Genomic DNA, 21,344 nt, shown 5'->3' on the forward strand with positions numbered 1-21,344 from the left:
TTTTAAAAGTACTATACGAGGGGCTGAAGTGACAGCACAGCAGTTAGGGCATTTGCCTTGCATGTGGCCTGACCTGGGTTCGATTTCCAGCATTCCATATGGTCCCCTGAGCACGGCCAGGAGTAATTCCTGAGTGCATGAACCAGGAGTAACCCCTGTGTATCGCTGGGTGTGACCCAAAAAGAAAAAAAAAGTACTATATGAATCCAGGGGAAGTCCTTGACATTTGTAGTGTAGCTCTGGTCTCATGGCATCACTTTCTGTCCTAATCATGCTAAGAATTATTTTCCTTGGATAGCTGCTTCTTTCACTCATGCATTTTCTTATTCACTTTATCATTTATTGATCCATTCACTTAACAGATATCTCCACGTTTCTATAAGTTTCTAATACATAAGAACAAAGGACTATAAGGCACAGCTATTACCTGGGGTTGCAATGAAAACATTTGAAAATATTGCAGAAACTGTAAAAACTACAGAAGTTCAGAATAAAGGGGTTTGTTGGCTTACTTTTTCTCTAATTGTTTTTTGGTGGTTGTTGTATTATGTTGATTTCTGCTAACATATATCTTTGCCTGTACTGAAAAGTGCAGCACACTGAAAAATGTAGACGACTGAAAGAAAATAAAAGGTATAATTTTTGAATACTTTCCATGATTTCTTTTAGTAATATCCACAGAATTAAACCATCCTTTAAGTTATACATATGTGCCTCAAGTAATGAAAAAACCTGTCCTAATAGAAAAAAATGAAAGGCAACTACAAATAAAATAGAGTTTTCAAGGTAAGTGGCACTTACTTTCCAAGTTTCATACAGGGGTCTCCCACACTCTTCTCTCTCATTTTCTGAAAATGCATTCTGAAAAGATATTTTAAAAGATATTGCAGTGGGCTATCAGGAGGTATATTTTCTAGTTTGTTCAAAGAAGTCATAAGAGAAAGAGTCCAGATTTACTTTCTATTAAAAGAAAAATTTTCCAAAATATGTATAGACATGATCATAAACTTGCAATTTGAGTTTATCTTTCTTTTGTTTTTCCTATTGAACAATGAAATTGTATTTAACAGTAACAACAAATAGAAATAAACGCTTGTCTTTAAAAAGTCCCCAAGCCTATAGTATTTACAATTCATATAATGAGATCCAATGTTTCCAGACCTGAAGTGGGGTACAGACATGGTTTACATCCAGTCATTTTAAGACAAACTTTTAGTATAAGTTGAATTGGTGGAGAATGTGATTTAACTGAATTCAGCAAATTCAGCTCTGCTGAGTAAAAATTATTCAAAATTGAGTGAGTTCTGTGTGTTCCTGGTTTTTTATACAAATTCATTTACATTTCTGTAGCTTTCTTATCTTGATAGCTTGATGGAAATAAAAATTCATAACTCTAATGTAGCTTGGCCACTTCTTCTCTCAGGGGACAACTGATCAGTAGTGGGGACTTATTTACTTTTCATGCCACAAGTTGCAATTTTAGCTTGTTTTTGTCTCCATATTTTCTCATTCAGTAAAACATTTTTCATCAATGTTGTAAAGGATCACTCACTTGATTTTTATAGCACTTAATATACTATAAAATGCACTACTTAAATAGAACACACTATTATTGTCTGTAAATAAAATTGAGATTGTATACAAACTAGTTTGGTTATGATAGTTTCTTTCACTCTTCACAGAAAAAACTGGAAATTATTAGTGAATTGATGACTTTATTCTGGAATGATAGAATTAGCTCAGATCAGTCTGAAATTCAAACCATTTCCAAAAGATGTGTTTTGCTAACTTAGAGAGTAGGGGAAGATAAAACCAAACATTTCTTCAGAAACATGAACCTAGTCAGTGTTCTCTGATGGGCTGAAAAACAAAACCCAAACCTAAAACATAAAGCTTCTGTGTTCCTTCCCATTGCTCCATGCTCCCCAATCCCTCTTCCCCCTATTTTTAGCATTCTGCAATGTCAATGTTGCTGTGATTTGTGCTGCACAAGTAAAGTCACTCTATTCTAGCACACTGCACAAGCACTGACATTGGCATTCTATGCAACAAAACAGATAACATTAATGTGACCATTCCCCTTTCACTGCAGCCCAGCCATAAGAGATGTTACTTAAAATTCAAGTACCAACAATGTGCATAATAGAAGGGAAATATTTTCAAGTGAATTCATTTGATCTTTTTCCTAGGGGCTTCTAGCAGCCTCTCTCCCTTTTCCATAGACCCTGGAAACCAATTAGTCTCAGCACAGAGGCCACAGACCAGGTTGAAATGGCTCTTTTTTATTTTTAGGGGATATAATTTCAGCCAGGATGTCTAGTCAGTTGTCACATAGTATACTTAGCACACTTCTGTCTCACAAACATACATTGGAGTTCCCTTTGGAGAATGCCTAGCTCGTTGAGCCTGACTCCTGGGAAGGAATTAGATCTGGTTGCCGTCCAAATCCTTCAGCTCTGACAATGGCATAACATCACAGGGCCACCTCATCTTTCACAGACAGCACCGCCAAGCAAGTTTTCTAAAAGCCTTCTCAGTCTCATCTTCTAGCATTTCTGAGTCTTGCCTTGCCTTATGCTGTTTGCACACAATTCTAAAAAGCTTTTCCTTCCCATCATACAAAGTAGCAGAAGGGAAAAGAGTGCCCTAAGTTTGATTTTTAAAATGTTTAAGAAGTCTTGTTCTTTGAGGGAAAAATGTGTTTTAAGACAAGTATATAAAATAAAAGGGAACAATAAAATCTTCGCCTCTTCTTACCTCTTGAATTTACATGAGTTCATGGAGGTAAAGATACACACACGCAAGGGTTGGCCTTTTCTTTCTTAGGAACAACACTGCAGACAGGAAGAGAGAGAGAGAGAGAGAGAGAGAGAGAGAGAGAGAGAGAGAGAGAGAGAGAGAGAGAGAGAGAGAGAGAGAGTGTGTGTGTGTGTGTGTGTGTGTGTGTGTAAGCGCGCGAGTGTCTGTGTGTGATGGGGTGGATGATGATGATGCGTGTGTGTTATAGGGTGTTATGTATGTGTGTGCAAGCAGCAGAGTTCTCCCCCAGGAAAGCTTCAGCCCAGCGGATGGGAGGAGACCCAGGGTCGCCTTCTTTAGTCTGAGATCAGTGGCCAAGCCGCTCCCCAGGTCCCCGCGCCAAGCTCAGCGCCTGGAGTGGTGCCAAGACTCCAGACAGCGCTAGCAGGTCGGTGGGTGGGGGGCCTTGGTGTTCTCTTGGCAGAAGACGCCCATTTGGAGGGAAAACTCCCTTTATTTTCCTGGGGCTCCGAAGCCTCCCCCTCCACCTCCAGCCCCCGCCTCCCGGGTCCCTTATCAGTTTTACGCCGATCACACTCCCGATGGTGAACTTGCAGCTCAGCTTCCTGCCTCCTGCTTGACCCGGGAGCACCAGCAGGCTGCCGGCCTCGCCCTCAGCTCCGTCCTCCTCCTGCAACCCCAGGGGCCTCGGGGGCGCGGGTGGAGGTTCGAAGGGGGAACCAGAGCGGCTGGAGGGGCGCGCGGGGGCGCGGGGTCCCGCCGGGGAGCGCGCACGGAGCGGCGCCTCGGCCGCCCTGCTTCCTGGAGCTGTGCTCCTTTGACCCCAGTGGCAGTCCCTGTCACTGCACCGCTCGCGCTCCCTCCGGCTCGCCGCGCCCTCGCTCCCGCTCCTCGGCCCCCTCGCTCGGTCTCTCCCCAGATCGAGGCTGCTCCCGGCCTCCCCCCGCCCCCCGCGCCCTCCACCTCCCCCTCGCCCCCCGCCCCAGCCCGCCGCGAGACCTCCAGGGTCGAAGGTTCTGGCCCGCCGGCGCCCCTCGCCGCCCCCGCACGCCCCCCGCGCGCCTCCCGCCGGCTCGGGCCGCTGGGCGATGGATCGCCGGCTCGTCGGGCGCTGAAGGCATCCCCGGGATCCGGAGCGCAGCCCGGGCAAGGTAATCCGGCCCGGGAAGGGAGGCGGAGGGCGGGGGAGGGGGAGGAGGCCGGCGGCTGGTGCCGAGCGCGAGAGGAAGGGAAAAAAATGCACACACAAAGCGGAGTCCGGGGGAGAGGTGCCTTGTCAGAGGCGCGTGCGAGGGGCTCGGAGGCTGCGGACCTCGGCTGCCCCGGTGCCCCTGACATTCGCCCCGGCCGGCGCTGCCCGAACAATTCGGACCCCGACGAGGGCTGATTTCCAAGCCCCGAGCCCAAGCGAATTCTCTTTTCGGAGCTGTCTTCCTCCCACTCCGCATCGTGTCCCCTTTCGCCCCTCGTTCATCCTCCGACCGTCCAGATGCCCAGTCCTCGGCCCCCGACCTTTCAGGGGTCCCCACCTCTCCTCCACCACCACCACCACCACCACCACCAGCAGCAGCAGCACCACCACCACCATCCCTCCGCCGGGGTTTCTTCCGAGAGGCGGACGGGGTGGTGGCGGTCGCAGATAGCGGCGAGAGTCGGGCGCCGGGGATGGGGGTGGGGACTGGTGCCCGGCGAGCTGTTTACTAGAAAGTCCCGGGGTTCTGTGTTCGAGCCTCCCCGGCCTAGGCCCGGGTGCATTGTGTTGGCCCGAGCCCCGGGCGCCCGCGGCCGGGGAAGGCGCCGCGCAGCTTTGTGCTCGGGCCGCGCTCGGTGGCCGCCCCCGGGGCCGCCCGCGCGCGCGCGACGCTCCGGCGCGGGGCTTATTCTCACCCGGTCCCGCGCGCCCCAACCTCGCTCTCCCCGGGCCGCCTGCAGCCTCCACGCTCGCAGCCTGCAGAGCGAGACCCGGGAGGGGGTCGGGGCAGGGCGGCGCGGGGGACGTGCGGCGAGGAAAAGTAACCTTTGCCGCGGGAATTCGCTACCGAAGCTTTAGTTTGGGGGCTATTTACGTGGCACCGGACTACCTTTGGAAAACCTTGGAACCCTTGAATGGACGGGTTTTTTTTTTTTTAAATTAAAAAAGAATTTTTTTTTAAGGCCTAGAAAGTGAAGAGGTCATTTTTTTTTTCCCGGAGACCGGGGAGGGAGTTCGAATGAAGGCTACTACGGTAGGCTAGATTGATATAAAACGTTTATCCCCCTCACTCCCCAATTCACTCCAAATTAAGTGTAAATGCGGGTCATGGAAAATGTGCAATTGATTTGAGATGCTGTAAGCAAACACAAACAGGTCAGGGTGGAAAAACAAAACTTTAAGTGAAAGAAAAGATTTGCCGTGCTTAGCCGGGGAGGCGGGCGAGATCCGTGGCTTCCACACCCCCTTTTTCAAAGCTCTCTGCCCCTCTTCTTTCCTGCTCCGCCGCTCCTGGGAAGCAGCCGGGCAGCTCCGGGGGCAGAGTGCACCGACGCGGCGGCGGCGGCCCGGAGCGCGCGGGCTCCGCTCCGAGGGTTCGGGGATGCCAACGCGCCCAGGAGGCTGACGTCGGGGGCGTGGGGCTGTGATGCTCCAGCGAGGATGGCGCGATGTCAGAGCCATTGGCCGCCGGTGGTCATCAATCACTCCCGGGCTGGGGGAGAGGGAGAGAAAGAAAAGACCGGCGCCCAGTGGAGCCGGGGGCCGTGAGCGCCAGCGCCAAGGAGTGCCAGCGGCGGCGGCGGCAGCGGCGGCGGTGGCAGCGGGGGACTGAGCGAATAAGGCGAGCTGGTGTTTCTGGAAGAAAGGGGGAGCTGTGACCCCGAGGAGGTGGCCGCGAGCCGAGAGGGCAGGGGGTGTGCGCGCGCGCGTGTTCCGATGTGGATGTGTGAGTAGTTGCAGTCGCTCAAGTCTCCCCCCCCCAGGATCCCCAACTGCCCACCCTAGATTTAAAACAAACAAACCAATCCAAAGTAGTGAATTCCGCGCCCCCCGCCCCACCATATATAGACTGTCCTCGTTGCCAAAGGCGCGGGAGAGAAAGTCCTGCCCTTCCTCCGAAAGAATGTGCCAGCCTGTTGTCTGCAGTGCTGGAGACAAGCTCAGGTGTAAGTGGGGGGGTGGGGGTAGGGCAGGGAGGGGCCGCGCTCCGGACCGAGGTACCTGGAGCCTGGGGGGTCCCCGGCCAAAGTCCTGCCAGAGAAGCCGTTGTGAAGGCGTGCTGGCCACCTCTTAGGGATGAAAGACTGTTGTGATTCGGGATGCCGGGATGGACCCGGAGGGGTGCTTTAAGACCTTAGGGGCGCGAGTCCAGGCAGTGATTGGAGAACGTTTGTGCGGTCGAAGTGGGACTAGAGCGCGAATCTGGCGGAATTGGAGCAGACGTGTTCCCAAGATCAGCCCGGCCGCCGGGCGATTTGGGGGTGGGGTGAGGGTGGGAGTGAGGGGAGGCAAGGATTAAACATGAGCATCCTTGTTTTAAAACGGAAATTGCGGGCTTCTTTCTCATAGGCGCTGCCGACCAGAGACACCGAGAGTTGTTGCTTTGAAACTTTTGGTAAATTGTACTTTCTGGTGTCTAGGAGGTGGAGACAGTTCTATCATTCCTGGGATTTTAATCCTTTCATTGCCAGTCGACTTTCAAAAGGCTTTCCGGCTCGATTCCTGGAACCGAACGTTGCTAGTTGAACAGCTTAAGACGGGAGAAGTGATTGCTGTCTAGGAAATGCTAAATATGCTCACATGATTTTTTTTAAAGAGAAAATCAAACTAGCACCAGCACAAATGCTTGGCACTGCCAGTATCTTTTAATTTTTTTTCTTTGGGATTTCTGGCAGTTAGTATCCAGTTCCTTTGTTTTGTAGAGTAAATGTGTGGAAGTACGTGGAAGTATAAAGTGAAAGATTTTTTTTTTAAAAAAAAGACCAGCCTCTTAAATATATGTAAAATGCAAAGTATGATGAGCATGAGAAGTTCCTATGCTGGTCAGCAGGAATCTTTTCCTGCGCATGAATCAAAGTGGTGTAGATTCATGATAGTTCTGAGCAGAGTCTCATTCTGGCTTGTTTCAAGCTCTCCCCAAATCTCTCAGGTTGGAAAGAAGGGCTACATTGTTGCCAATCTCTGTTTGTGTTGAATGTATCTCACAGGTGTTTGTGTTGAACCTTTTTAGGATATGTTCATTTTCTGAGATGTGAGTGGGGATGAATATAGTGGATTTTTTTTTAATAGAAGCCTTTTCTTGACTGGTCTGTAGAGGTTCCTGTGAAAGTTTTGAAGCTCTTTGCTCTGTCTGACATTTTCTTCAAAGGACTCCAGATTAAAGAAGATAGACGCTGCAGGTGCAGACTTTCGATAAAATATTTGAAAGCGAACATGGTAAAGATGAATTCAAATGAGGTGCCAGCCACCCATTTAGCCCTCCAGAGTTCCAGGGGCCAGTGCTTGTTGATGAAAAGATGTTCAGTTTGTCTTGCTGGGGCAGAGGTGTGAGGAGCTACAGAGGAGCACTGGCTTGGAAGGCAATCGTTTGTATGTGGGCTAGGATACAGTGCTCCAGGTAGGGGTGGGAATTGACCTTTCTAAGTTCTACCTCTTCCTTGCTTCAAATGGGATGGCTCCCAGGCTATGTATAAGTCATTGCATGGATTTTTGTGTATTAGGTATGCATATTTTATTTCTGGTCCATTTTGCTTCGTTTAATTAGTGAGTTTACCCCAGAAACATTTAAGCTGTTTCTGGCACCCAGTCCAGAGATTGTTACTGAGAGGTCACAATGGTCTAGACTTGCATTTTGTTTCTCTTGCTTCTTAATGTTCTGTATTCACACAATAGGCATTGATGGCAGGAACATAAGAATTGCCATGTAATTTTTACACCACTCTCTAATTTATGCAAACACCAAGTTCTCGCCGTCTGAAAATGTGTATTTTTCCCCCTCTGTGCTTTGATGGCTAACATTCTTTTTAATGACAGTCATTTCTATAACAGGAAGATGTTTTCATTTGTATTTACTTTTCAGCACAGCGCAATTATGCAGTTTTGCGCTTCAGTAGTGTCTCAGTACTTTGTGTCTCAAAAGAGAATTACAGTACTTAGAACAGGACTGCAATTTGAAGCAGGTGTTGTGTTTTACTGTTATGCAAAATAACAGTAAAATATAATTGTGGGGGGAAATTCAGGAAACAGCTGCAAACTTGGTATGAAAACTGCTACATTATGATTTGTAAGCAGTTCTTATAGATATCTTACATCAGAGGAGCAGGGAAAGATTTTAATTTAGTTAATCCTCCTGGCCTGCATGTCTATCAACTGGTGCTTAAAGGACTCATACCTCCCAGGAAGTCAGGAAGAAGAAAGAGAAGTCAGTGTGACACATTGTTTAAAATGCCAGAGTACCCAGAGGTTCATCTCTTGGCAAGGCTTTAGTATAGTAGGAACTCAGGCAAGGTGGGTGTTATTTAGCTTGCTCTGCTAATAAGAAGCCGGCAGTGATGTGAGTAGAACACTGTGGAATTTCTTAGCCTAGCTAGCATATGGAGGACGACACAAGCCCCGGGTTGTAAAATAATAAAATAAATGGCCTATGGCAGGCCATCTGCCTTTTGCTCGATATTTAAGGTGTTTCATGCCAGATTTAAATCTAATCTTATTATTCTAAATATTTTTATTTGAGATAGCAGCTAAGATTCCCAGAGTTTAATGGTGCACATGGCACGTATATTCTGTTGTGAAGCACTTAAAGTAAGAGCATGGGTTACCCAAGGGTTACCCAAGGAGTGTGCTACCCGCTGCTTCTCTGCTACACTCACCAGTGGCAGCAGTTTTGTTGCAGAGATTTGTTTTCTTCCGTTTTTGCACACTGGCTGTAACAGTGAACATGGTTCATTTTCTGAACCCAGGACAGCAAATTTTATATTGACATTTATGTAGAAAGAGCCAGAACCAATGGAATTGTCTTATTTTTTTTTTCATTTTGGGTCACCCATGGCATTGCACAGGGGTTACTCCTGGCTCATGCGCTCAGGAATTACTCCTGGTGGTGCTCGGGGGACCGTATGGGATGCTGGGAATTGAACCCGGGCCTGCTGTGTGCAAGGCAAACACCCTACCCGCTGTGCTATTTCTCCAGCCCCTGGAATTGTCTTTTAAAGTACGAAACCAATTACTAAGAATTAGGCAACACCAAGCAAGAATGAGGTAGTGGATATAATGGCTATCTGCCTTTTTTTGCTCCGTCCAGCCTCTAAGAGCAGAGGTCATCCAGAGTGGTTATCCTTACCTGGGTGTGATTGACTTTTTCCAGAGTGGCTGAGGGGTAGAAAGATATTATAGTACATTTGGGACAAAGGATTTTGCCTTGCCATAGAGTGATTTACCACAATGAGCTGGGTATATTTCCCAGGAAGTGAACAAGTACAGATAATGGGGAGCTGCTTATGAAAGAGTAAATGCTCTGCACAGTGGGTGTATTACATGTGCATACTGAGTGTTACGAGTAATATGTATACATACACATATTTGTATTATGTGTTATGTATTACGGTATCTGAGCTCAGCACTGCAAATTTACCTTTGCCTTTGCATGATGAGGCTCTATTAAGCTGAGATTTCAAATTATCATATGACACCAACTTTGTACAAACCAAACATTCCAATTAGCAGGGAAGGTTTGGAAGAGTCTCCACTTAGAGCACAAACCATTTATAGCTAGACACCATGGCAACTGTGGCTATGTCCCTTTCGTAATTCGCGCTAAGTGCCATAATTATAATTAAAGAGGAAATCTTAGTTTGAATGCCATCGAGATGATTTGCTAGCAGCCAGCAGGGTCCTACAGAGTGTAATGTCCACCCTGAAGTGCGTGCACGATAGATAGCAACACCGGCAAGGTTGTGTCCACAAGGCGACCACACTTATTAAGGTTTTTTCCTGAACCAATTTCTCATCCAGGCGTCATTGTTAATGTCTCTTAGAGTGACCCTCTTTTTCTTTGTTCTCATCTTCTAATTTTTTTTTCCAGACACACACAGCTGTATTGATGAGTAGATCCTTGGGTTCAGAGGCTGGCTGAAACGCACCATGCCTGCTTCCGTCCTTTGCTCTGGAAAGTGGTGAATGGCTCATGCCTAGAGGAAGGAAGGATGGCACATGGGATCCCTTCTCAAGGCAAAGTGACCATAACGGTGGACGAATACAGCTCGAACCCCACCCAGGCCTTCACACACTACAACATCAACCAGAGCAGATTCCAGCCACCACATGTGCATATGTAAGTATCTCCCCCATGAGCGTCTAAGAGTGAGCAATCAGGAAAATAGAAATAAAGTAAGAAAGTCACTAATGATTTCTCAGGGAGAATAAAAGTCCAGGATTTGAAAAACATGTGGGTCTTGCTGATTCTCAGTACTGCTTGGAGAAATCCCCTCCATCTGTGGAACATTGCCACTTTTCAGAATACTTTCAACGGGTTTGACTGGAGAACTTCAGAGCCCCAGAGAGCTGGTGATTGGTTGTTGGCATTTTGAGGTTAACCACAGAGAGGGTCAAGTATTTCCAAAATGTCACTCTAGCAACTTGGGCAGAGTCTCCAGACCCCCAGGTTCAGTTTTCTCTACATTGTATTCCTTGCTTCTGTGATAAGGTATTTATTAAAAATTTTATTTCTCCCTCCCCCTGCCTACCCCCATACCTCACCTTACCTCCCCTTTACATTCAGCTGGGAAATTGGCTTAATTGGGACTAATTGTCAGCTACTGCCAAATCCATTGTCTTGCCTGTTGCTAGTAGAACGTGTGTTGCATGCTGTAGGGTTTAAACAATGCGAGGAACAAAGGATTAAGGGATGGTAGAACACTTGGTTCCAGGAATTGTACTTTTTTCTCTTCTCCCGGATACTATTTAAACCCTGTTGCGATCTCAGGAGGAAGAAAGTGTGGGAGAAATCCAGAGGCAGAGATTTCTTGGCACCTGGATGCACACAGGCTGCTTTTCTGTCCCTCTGCAACGGGATGCGCCGGGCTTTAGCTGGAGGGGCCAAAAGGTCACATCTCCCTTGTTGGTTCAGGGCCCAGTGCTCATTCTCTATTAGACCCTTCCAGTGTCTAACATGAGTCTTTCTTAATAGGACTAAACCTCTTTGAAAACTATTGTATAGTCAAGAGATAATGGAGGTTAGGGCTCCGTTGACTTCTTCCCCCCTCCAACCAACCCCCCTATCTCTGAACATGGGCATGTCAAACTCACAAGCTTTTTTTCACTAATGCAGAAAGGCTGTAGGAACTCTGCTTGCCCTTTCTCCTTTTGCACACACACACACACACACACAAGCATGCATGCTAGCATGTCTCAAAATATACACACTACTCTCAGAAAAAAAAAAACGCTGACCTAACAAAAAGTTATTTTCTTTGCCTGGGTATTAGTGTAAATATTAAGATGCTACTTTGCAAGTACACTTTGTATGGTCAATGAATTACTTATGATGGGGTTTCTTTAATGTGGTAATACTGAAATAGCAGCCTGAGCAAAAAAGAAAAAAAATAAAAGGAAATAAAGAGGAGGTCATACCTGGTTTTTGCCAGACTATTTTTAAGATTTTTTTATACTTAAATGAATCATGATTATGAAGTGGCATGATTCTAAGAAAACATTTTTAGCTGGATTAACCTTTTTGCTAAGATGAATTTTTGAGCAATAACTGTTCATTTCAAATATTATTTTTATTCTGCATCTGTTTATTCTTTTTCCTTCAACTGTGTTACTGAATCTTTGTGTATGGCCATTAGGATGCCTTTAACTCTGTCTTGCTGCTGTGACATTTTGTACTAAACAATAGTAAAGAACTTTGTGGAACCTGTTTTTATTCAGGCAAGAGAAAGAAAGTTTTGTCCCCAATTTCTTCAAGAATGACTGTGGGGAACTTCAGTGTTCTTTTTACTTGTTTGTGACCAGGAGATTCCCCTGGTGAATAGTGAATCACAGTGGTAGTTGCAGCTAGACATAAGAAATCTCAGGGATTAGATGAGAATGGAGCTGTGAACTGAAGGTTTGCCTGGCAAGTCTTGATAGACTCGAAGATATTTTCCCAGGCTTCCCACAGTACCACCCAGGCCCCTTCCTCTGTCTGCGCCTTGCCTGAACTTTGAATTCCTGCACAACCAGGATTTAGTTCATGGTTGCCAACACACGTTGAGCCTTTCTAGCTCAGGAAATTGTCTTTGCTGTTTTGAGAGACATATGCGTGTCCCAACCTAGAAGTGCTTCTTCTGCACACCCAACCAGCTCACACCCATACATGTCTGCTGAAACATGATCTTACCCCAAACTAAACTGACCTCACACCCCACTCCCCAACTTGATCTTGTTTGGTGTTTCTTTCAAGCTTAGTCGCTTCTTAACTTATTTCTTCTTACTCTCCATGTAAATACAGATCATGTCCTTTTGTCTCTGTGGTATTATTTTATAATGTTCATTTCTTAATACAATCACTTATGAGGGGCTTCTGAGCAGGTAGAAGTGCTCAGAAATACACACTGATTAAGTCATTAATCCATGTGATTTGATTGTGCATTGAGATGAGAAATTGTGATTGAGATCTGTAGATTTTCACTGGGATGTTTCTGTCCTGCTGAGACATTTTGCCTGCATTTAGGTGTCTGCTGTCCAGATGCTGGCCTTACTTCCCCTGGCTTTGCTTCCCAGTGCTTGGCTTCCCAGTGCTTAGTGCTTAGTGCCCTGGGTGGTCTGCAATAGTTGGGCAAGTCTGATGTCTGATCACCTTGTATTTCCAGAGGGGACGGGCAGAGGGGAGAGCTAGCACGCGCACATGCATGTGTGCACATGGGAGAGAGTGCACCCTTAATCAAAAGAGAAACTTAAATTATCTGGAAAATATAAAATATTTAGTCTGAGAATTTCTTCAGCTCGGTGGAGTTTCTAGCATGCCGCTTTGCTCTTAATTCCCACTTAGTTTGTTTTTTATCATCTCAGTTTTGTGACTCACTGTGGGCACTTGACTTCCTTCTTCTAAGGCTCAGTTTGCTCTCCAGAAACATTGGTGCCAAGTGACTTAACCATCATTGATTTGTAGCCATTGTTGCTTCCATATTCTAGGTAAGCATTTTTTTAGCCCTGAGATGCTAAGTTAAGGTTCAGATTGTGACTAAAGGGGATGGAGTGATCATTTAGGAGGTGCTTGCTTGCATCCATACAAGACAGTACTTATGGTCCCCTGAGCACTGCCAGGAGTGATGACTGAGCTCTGTCAGCTATAGATTCCTCGTTGATTTGTAAGATGTGACTTAGCTCAGGGTTTATTCCTGGCGGTGCTCAGGAAGACCATGCAGTGCAGGGGATTGAACCTGTGCCTCTTTCCTGTAAACCAAGCTCTGCAGCAGCCTGCTAATCTGTCTTCCAGGCTGCCACCCAGTTTTCTAAGAATCATTGGCTTGTGTCTCTCCCTATGACTTCAGCAATTTTTTTTTAAAGAAAGCAATCTTATCTGACCTTGGGAGAGAAAATTAAAAGCTGGAGGTGACAGGGCAGAATTTAAGCCAGAATTTGTGTGCTTTTTATACCCTGCTTCTTGAACATAATATTCGATGTGATGATTGAAAATCCAGAATGAACAAGGCTTCCTTTTTCTACAGTGCCTTCGTCTTTTCCCAGCAGAAAGTCAAAAAATAAGTTTGTATTTTTAATGGTGGTGGGAGGAGGTGCTAAAGGAGCTGATATAGTTCTGAAATACCCTAAAGATTTTATATGATTTTCATACTTGGGCCCTGATAAAATATCATTAAACCTTTTTAGGAGGGGTTTCAGTCATTTCAGTTTCTGCCCTGAAAGCTCCATGTTCTGGGAGACCCCTTCCACCCACCTCTACTCCCCAGTTCCAGATAACCTCCAACTTTGGTCACCTACCTGAAGTTAATGCCACCCATTTTGCTTTAAAAGAAATGGTTTAGGCTGCTTTAAGAAATGGTTTGGGTTGCTAGGAAGCTCTATTCAAATTTTATTTTCAGTTTCAATCATTTTGCTAATCTATGTGGCTGTCAGAGGTCTTGGATCCCTCCTTAGCTCTTGTTCTTTTTACCTCCTTTTGGGAGAAAGAGTAGCAAAGTGGACAACATCTCCAGTGGATTCTGGCTGTTGGATTTTAGCCACCTCATTGTACCTCTTACTGCTGTGAAACCAACCGTGGAGAAATGTATTACCTTTTCTGTGTTTTGTTGTTCCCGCTGCAAAAGGTGAATGATAAAAGTAGGGCCTGTCTCAAAGGGTTTTTTTGAAGGTTAAAAACAATATCACTTCTCAAGTGCTTTGTGTAGAGTTTCTACTAATAAACATTGCCTCTTGTCATTGAAGATTGGTTTATGGGTTCTGCAATTTTTTTTTTTGATTCTAAGCTGTCTCAATTCATTTTGAGAATCAGTGAAGTTTAACAAATGAAGAGAATAAAAAAAATCACAGCTCAGTTTTGTCTCATCCTCGAGGAGTCATCATTCACAAACTTTCCTGGCTTGATGCTTCTGAACAGCATAAACCATGTGTCACATTCTCCAGCCACTCAATGGGCATGACTTCACTGAGAGCAGGAGTCCTTGAGCTGGGTGTTCACTGGTGATTCTGAGCCAACACACAGTTAGGAACCTAACTGCTCTTGGGCTGCACTTAGGCCCTTGTATCCCATCAGTGTCTTAGCAAATCCCCACCCCACCCCCAGCTTATCACTGTGACTCTTTACAGAAATATGAAGAGTTTATAATAATGACCCAAAATCGAGTGCAAAGCTTGAACTGGGGAACAAGTATGATACTCAAAAGGAAACTGAGAATTGTGGTTTGCAGTCAGAGTTCTGTATGCAAATGTTAGTTTCTGGCACTACCAGTTACTGGCCTGACTGGGTAATGAAGGCCCAGCTACTTATCCTGTGTATAATGGCTTTAAGAAGTCTTTCAGATAACTGATAAAAAATCAGGTGGTGTATATGGCCTAGAGTGCTTCAAAGTGTTTGGTAGATGCCATGGTAGTATTTAGGGTTTTTTTTTTTCCTTTTTTTCCTAACCCTTGAGCCTGAGTTGTGTTATCTTATTTCTAAACTATTGTAGAAACCTGATCAGTGCAACTTGTGTTCATTTTGGGGGCTTTGGTCATACCCTGCAGTGCTCAGGGGTTTACTCCTAGTTCTATGCTCAGGAATCACTCCTGTGGTGCTGGGACATAGAACCTGGTATATGCTGCACAAGGAACGTAGCACAGTATCCTAGCCATTGTACTAGCTCTCTAACACCCCCCCACCTTTGTATTCTTGCTACTTTGTTGCATGTTGTAGCAACTGTCAGTGTTGCATGGGAATTGCTAATGAAAAAGGTCTGTGTAGCTTTTAGGGTAGTAGGTCATCGCAGTTCCTGGCCACATTCTTAGAGTATTTTGTGTTTGACTGCTCTGAGGTTTCTTTCTTATCCAGTTCAGAAATGTAGTAGGAAGTAAATACTTCCTTCAGGTCTGTATCAGTAATCTTTGGGATCAAAAGCAAAGTTACAGAAGAATGCTTTATTTATTTATTTATTTTGTTTTTTGGGTCACACCCAGCGATGCTCAGGGGTTACTCCTGGCTCTGCATTCAGGAATTACTCCTGAAGTGCATGATGCTTGAGGGAACCATATGGGATGCTGGGAATTGAACCAGGGTTGGCCAAGTGCAAGGCAAACACCCTACCCGCTGTACTATCGTTCGCCCCCCCCCCTTCAGAATAATGCTTTAGTGCCATTGTCTAAAAATATATGCAGAAATATTACTAGTTTATATTTAGGAAATGGCTTGTGAAATGAATTTAGGAGTGATAGTTGAAAATTACTTTTTACTTTTTATTTTATATATTTTTGAAGACTTTGGATGATTCTTAGAACAACTACACATGAAAAGAAAGGTTTTTCTTTTTTTTAAAGAATGATTTTTTTAAAAAAAAAAGCAATGGTTTAGGGGCTGAAGAGAGAAAAAGTGGGTAGGGCTCTTACCTTGCATGGGTAGGGTAGGGCTCTTACCTGGGTTCCCCAGAACTGCCAGGAGTAATTTCTGGGTGCTTAGACAGGGTTAACCTCTGTATATCCTCAGGTGTGGCCCGCCCCAAAAGCAAACAAAAAAAAGATCCAAAAATGTAATTTCTCTGAAAGCCCTGTTTTGTCTACAAGATTTGCATTGAAAGTTCCCTCTTATGTAAAACTCGACTTCCTTTGGGCCTGGTTTTTTTGGATGGCGCCTTCTATTTTAGGTTCTAATCAAAGAATAGCCCAAAGACTTCAGTGTAATTGAACTTGCTCATGCATGAGAAAATGAGGGCACAGAAGATACTACCTACTTCTTAGTCCTATACCTGAAGGGATGTTTTTAAAAGAAGCAGTCTCAGATTCATTTTTGAAAACCAGCAGAGAGACTATATGAATATTTTTTTAAAAAATTGTTTGATATAGACTTTATGGCAGTGTTTCAGGAAATTGTATTCTGGTCTTGTCTTGATTGCTGATTAGCTTTGTGATCTTCAGCAAATTGGTGCCTTTGAATTTAAGGTTCCTGACCAGGAATTTTCCAGAAGGCCGTAAGTAGTGTCTTTCCCATTCTATTTAGGACCTTTGATTTTTTTTTAAACAATCTTTGTGGGAACTGTGCCAGACAATGCTGTGACCGACCCCCTCTGCCCCTGGCAGTGCCTGGGATCAAACCCCAGACCTCACACTTGCAAGACATGTGCCACATTCCTGATTCTTTTTCTTATGTTTTATTTGCTTCATGGTAAGAACACAATTCCCAACCCTTAGTGATATTCTGTAGGAGAGAATATCACCGTGAGACATCTGAGATAGGTGCATGTGAGAGAAGAGAAATGACTCCTCACATCAGTGAATGCATGAATGAATGTCTAGGGCTCTGTAAAGCTGCACCCTACTAACAAGGTAGACATTCATTTTCTGCTGCAGAGCTGGGCTGCATTAGCTGGTTGGGGAAAAAAAAATTCTAAACATTTTTCTCTTGGTAAGCCACTTTCTCATTCTCATTACAAATTTATCACTGGCCTGCACATTAGCATGGCCATAATTTTTGTTAATGTTTTCAATCTGAAATTCGTTGTGGGGATGCTGAATAGCCCTTTTAGTTTGTGCTCATATACAGAGACAGGGTATTTTTCTTTTCCTCTCTCATTTCTTTTTAAAATAAGTTCCTTTTCCCATACACTCCCTGAGGATACTAGTCTTGTGGTCCGTGACAGTTCCACTTGTTTTTTGAGCTGGGTTTATTTCCATTCTGTGCATTTCTTTGTTTGCATCTGAGCATTAAAAAGGCCACCTAAAATTAGATTTTTTTCTTTCTTTTCTTTATTTTGTTCATATGGATTTATTCTTAGAATGCACATTGTATGTTTGGGTAGAGTGGTTTATGTTTATTTGCTTTTGGTTTTTGTTGCTGTGATGGTAAAGAATTTTGACAAATATAATATCAGGTATGGTATACCTAGATTTCAATACTGAAGTAGTTACTTCCATGAGTAGATGTAAAGATTCAGAGGGAAAGTGTGGCCACAGGGAGTGTGTCAACAGATTCTTTTGGGTGCAAATCTAGCTCCTGACTTTTATTTAGACCCCTCCCTTCCTCCCTCCTTCCCTCCCTCTCCCCTCCCTCCCTCCCACCCTTCTTTCTCTCCCTCCCTTCCTTCCTTCCTTCCTTCCTTCCTTCCTTCCTTCCTTCCTTCCTTCCTCCTTCCTTCCTTTTTTTCAAGTGAGAAGAAACAAATGGCCAAGCAAGCTAAACAGGGAGTCAGTATTTGAGGTATATATCATTTTCATTCTTAGATTTTGGAGCTTGTGAAGAGGTAGATTTTAAGATACTAGAAACAGAGCTAGTGCCACTTAATTGACTACGCCTTCTAGGTAGTTCTGAACTCTTTCCTGGAAGGAGAAAATCTGCAAGTTTTTCAGAAGATCCCTTCACCACTCTGTTTGGCTTCCTTCTTTTCTGTTTCCTCAGCTCTCCTACCAACTACAGTTTTTGCTTCCACTTTAGACTTTCAAAGTTTGCTAGAAATGAATGCTGCACAGCTCCGCTACTTTTACGATCAGTGTGTACAGAACTACCCCACTTTTGCAGGTCTTCAAACTAGTCTGCTGCCCCAATTTTTTAAATGTAAAAAGTATGTTGGAAACTTTGTCTATGTAGAAAACCCAGCTCTGCAAAAAGGAAACTCTTGGGTTTACTAGTCCGGCATATTTATGTTCTATTTTGCTTTGAAGATTTTTCCACCTTTAATTTCTTTCTGTTCCTCTGGAAATATCTGTAAATGAGATGTGTTTTTGTAGACTTTTAAATATTTTTTCTTACCACAAATCAAGAACATAAGCCCCCCTACTCTGTTTAAATTTTTGCAGTTTTTTTTAATTAAATAATAAAGCTCGTGACTCAAGCTTTAAAAAGAGAGAAAAATTAACATGATCATTTATTACAGCAAACAGCTACATTTTCCATGCTCAATGTTAATGAGTTTTGAAATTCCGAGATTTAAATCACTTGTGAAATTCATCTGTTGGTAGTGATTTCTTTCAAAGACTGCATAGCCCTGTACCAAACATGAACTCTAGTTAAATTCATTAATTTATTTGTGTAGACTCTGTAACCTTACAGATCAAAGCTTTGCTAATTCTTGAATTGGAAAATCTTTACCCATCTTGCAGTGAGCTATTTGGTGTTTCTTCTACTGATTCTCTAAGAAAACTGTCTTAATTTCAGTATTTAGTTTTTAATATTTGGGCCACAAAAAACCTAGTTTAAAACTAACTACATATTGTACAAGTAGTTTTATTTTATTTTTTTAGTTATTTTTTGTACAAGTAGTTTTAAATATTCTTTTTTTACAGAGACTTAAAACTGAAATCAGGAGAAAAAAACTAGTCTCCTACCAGCTAAGCAACTTCTGCATGTTTTTCTAATTTCCTGAAAGGTTTAGCTTTTTCTTTTAGCTTTTTAGACATTTTATTTATTTCAGTCCTGAGTTTTGGGAAATTATTTTTTTTTTATTTTGTTTTACTTTGCATTATCTTAGGAATTCAGAGGTAACTATAGAAGCCTCTCAGTGATTTTTTTTTTTAGAATCACAAATACTGTATCTTTTCCTTTTGGTTTATAGTTCATATATTTTATTAAAGCATTATCTGCTTTTGCATATGGCTTTTGCCTGGGCAGACAGACATATCAGAAGGAGGGGCATGTTCTGTAGAGAAAAGGAAAAATGGGGGATACGTGTGAAGGAATGGGACGGGGAGTCTAGCAGATTACTCATTAGATCATAATTCTTTCTTGCAATTATGGAGTACCTGACCTTGGGACTGACTTTAACACCAGGAGAGGTTCAGCATCCCTAAACAGCAGTCAACATGGAGATAAGACAAATGGTGCTGTTCTCTTTCTGGAAATCACATGCCAACGCTCCATACCAATGAATCCAGCCTGGGAAAGGATCAGAATAGCCATTTTTGATACATTGACCTGCTTTAATCTCCGGAAAGGAGCAATTTGTTCGGCCTTCTTAGGTGATTCAAAACTTTAGGTTTGTGTTTCAGTGTGTGTCGAGAACATTCCTGTGGCAAACAGGGGACGAAGAACTGGCTTGTGAGAAATATAAGAATATCTGAAATGGCGATTTCCCAAGGTTCACCATCTGTTAGTGTCTAGGGGCCTTACCATATGTTGGGCTCAGATTCCGACTTTTGTAGGTTAACTTGTTTTCACTTTGTTCTTCACCCTCACATTCTGGGCACAGCTGGTAGCAAGGAAACCTGTTTGACCCAGCACTCCCTGAGATGAGAAGACTGGGGAGGGCCAAGTCTTCCAATGAACCACTGGGAAGCAGTGTTAACCCCTGGAGAACATTCATTCCCAATTCTTCCCAAAAGCTCTAGAGAGAGGAATCAAATATTTGCCCCTGGTGAAACAGAAAGACTTGGGTTTCTTGTCCAACAAGTGGAGTGAGCCTTCCCCTGCCCTTTTCCCTCTCAGGGGTAATCCTGAGGATCTGAGGAGAGAGAATCAATCCCTGGGAGGTTGTTTGCTCCTGGTCCTGCCCCTTGATGGCGGGTGGGCTGCTGTGTTTTTGCATCTCTCCATCTCAGCCCTGCCTTGATGCTAATGGCAGCCGGCACGCTCCACTGTTTATCTTGGAATTTGATACCATCAGCTTGGCAACCAAACTGGGACCTTTACTGCTCAGATTGTTTGTCATTTGTTGTTAATTATCTGTTGCCATAAATTCTGCACTTTGAAGGAGAAAAGGGTGGGGGGAGATGTTTTTAAAATAGTTCCTCTGACATGAAATTGGAGTTTCATTTTCCTAAGGACAAAGAAGGGGTGGGGGCGGGGGAAGCAGGGTCCCTGTCCTCTGGCAGCTTGTCAGGAAATGCAGTGCCTCAAGTTTGCAGTTAAGACCCTCTGCACGCTGCCTGGATGTGTGGTAACGTTCCTCCTGGACTGTGTTTGTGGGCGATGGTACCCGCTTCCCAGGAAGAAAAGCATTTAGCTTTACGGAAGGGGGTTATGTTTTTTTCCTGCCATCTCTTGGTGCCATAGTTTGATTTTGTGTGTTCAAGAGCTGGTTCCCCCCCTGCCCCCCCCCCCCACACCCTGCCAGCACATTTTGCCCCTCTCGAAGGTTGTTAAGGAAAAGCAGCCCTGAGTGAAAAGCAGCTTCTGCTTACCTGCCTTTATGAGGTGTTTATTTTGTTAAGTGTAGAATTAGAAAGAGCTTTCTGGCCATTAGTCGCAGTCCCCACACTCCGCAGGGAAGGTTGAGTCACCTTATAAACAAACAGCACTGTTTTGTGAGGTGCTGGACCAGGACGGGGGTGGGGGGTAGGGGGACAAACTGGAATTCTTCCTTCCCCTTCCCCCCTCCCCCCTCTCCCCTTCTCCTCCCCCCTCCCCCCAGACTTTATCTCAATGAAGCCAGGAATGGAAGAGCAGGGACAAGGCAGAATGGATGCCTGTGCTCTGGAGGAAGTGTCTGGGAGTGATGCTCTGTGGCTCAGCTGAAATCTAGGAAAATTAAAAAATAGGAAAAAAAAGAACCCATTGGGAAACTTTAAAACAAATAACTGAAAGAAAGGTATAGCCAGAATCCAGACTCTCTCCTCCCGGGCCATTGGAATGTGCTTGCTTCATTCTCTACCGCGGGCGTTTCTGCTTACTGTGCAGAGATTGTAATGTACGCTTTAATAGGTGACAGCCAAGGCTAGGGTAACCGGTGCTCGGGTCTTCGTAAAACACATTGCCTTGTATCTGTATGCTTCGTGCATTGTTGTGGTTGGAAGAGGTATTAGTATTATTTTGGTTCTCCGTGATGGTGTCTAAAACATTTACACTGGCTCATCAGCAGAGTTTTGAAGGTGGCCCTTGCTGTCATCACTGGAACTTTTTTGTTCCTGTTAAATTGAATGTGTCTGATAGCCACCCCCAGAACTCCTGCTTTGAGACTTGGGTTTTTTTTTTTTTGCTTTTTTTTTTTTTTTTTTTTTT

General features: G+C 44.3%; 1 protein-coding gene across 5 annotated transcripts in view; it reads left to right on the top strand.

Annotated features, from left to right (window-relative positions):
* The first annotated feature begins 3,315 nt into the window (after positions 1-3,315).
* MPPED2 (metallophosphoesterase domain containing 2) overlaps positions 3,316-21,344 on the top strand; it is a 206,634-nt gene continuing 188,605 nt past the window's right edge. Inside the window, exons 1-2 of one of the 5 annotated variants that reach the window (XM_056136719.1) lie at positions 3,316-3,911; positions 9,813-10,061. In XM_056136719.1, the coding sequence (XP_055992694.1) occupies positions 9,934-10,061 (128 nt within the window). In that variant the 5' untranslated portion in view covers positions 3,316-3,911; positions 9,813-9,933. Of the gene's footprint in view, positions 3,912-5,554; positions 5,679-9,692; positions 9,714-9,812; positions 10,062-21,344 lie in introns of those variants that run through there. The other 4 variants (XM_056136687.1, XM_056136696.1, XM_056136703.1 and 1 more) reach the window with 4 other exon arrangements.

The sequence above is a fragment of the Sorex fumeus genome, unplaced genomic scaffold (assembly GCF_029834395.1).
Source record: "Sorex fumeus unplaced genomic scaffold, SorFum_2.1 ptg000007l, whole genome shotgun sequence".
Lineage (NCBI taxonomy): Eukaryota > Metazoa > Chordata > Mammalia > Eulipotyphla > Soricidae > Sorex > Sorex fumeus.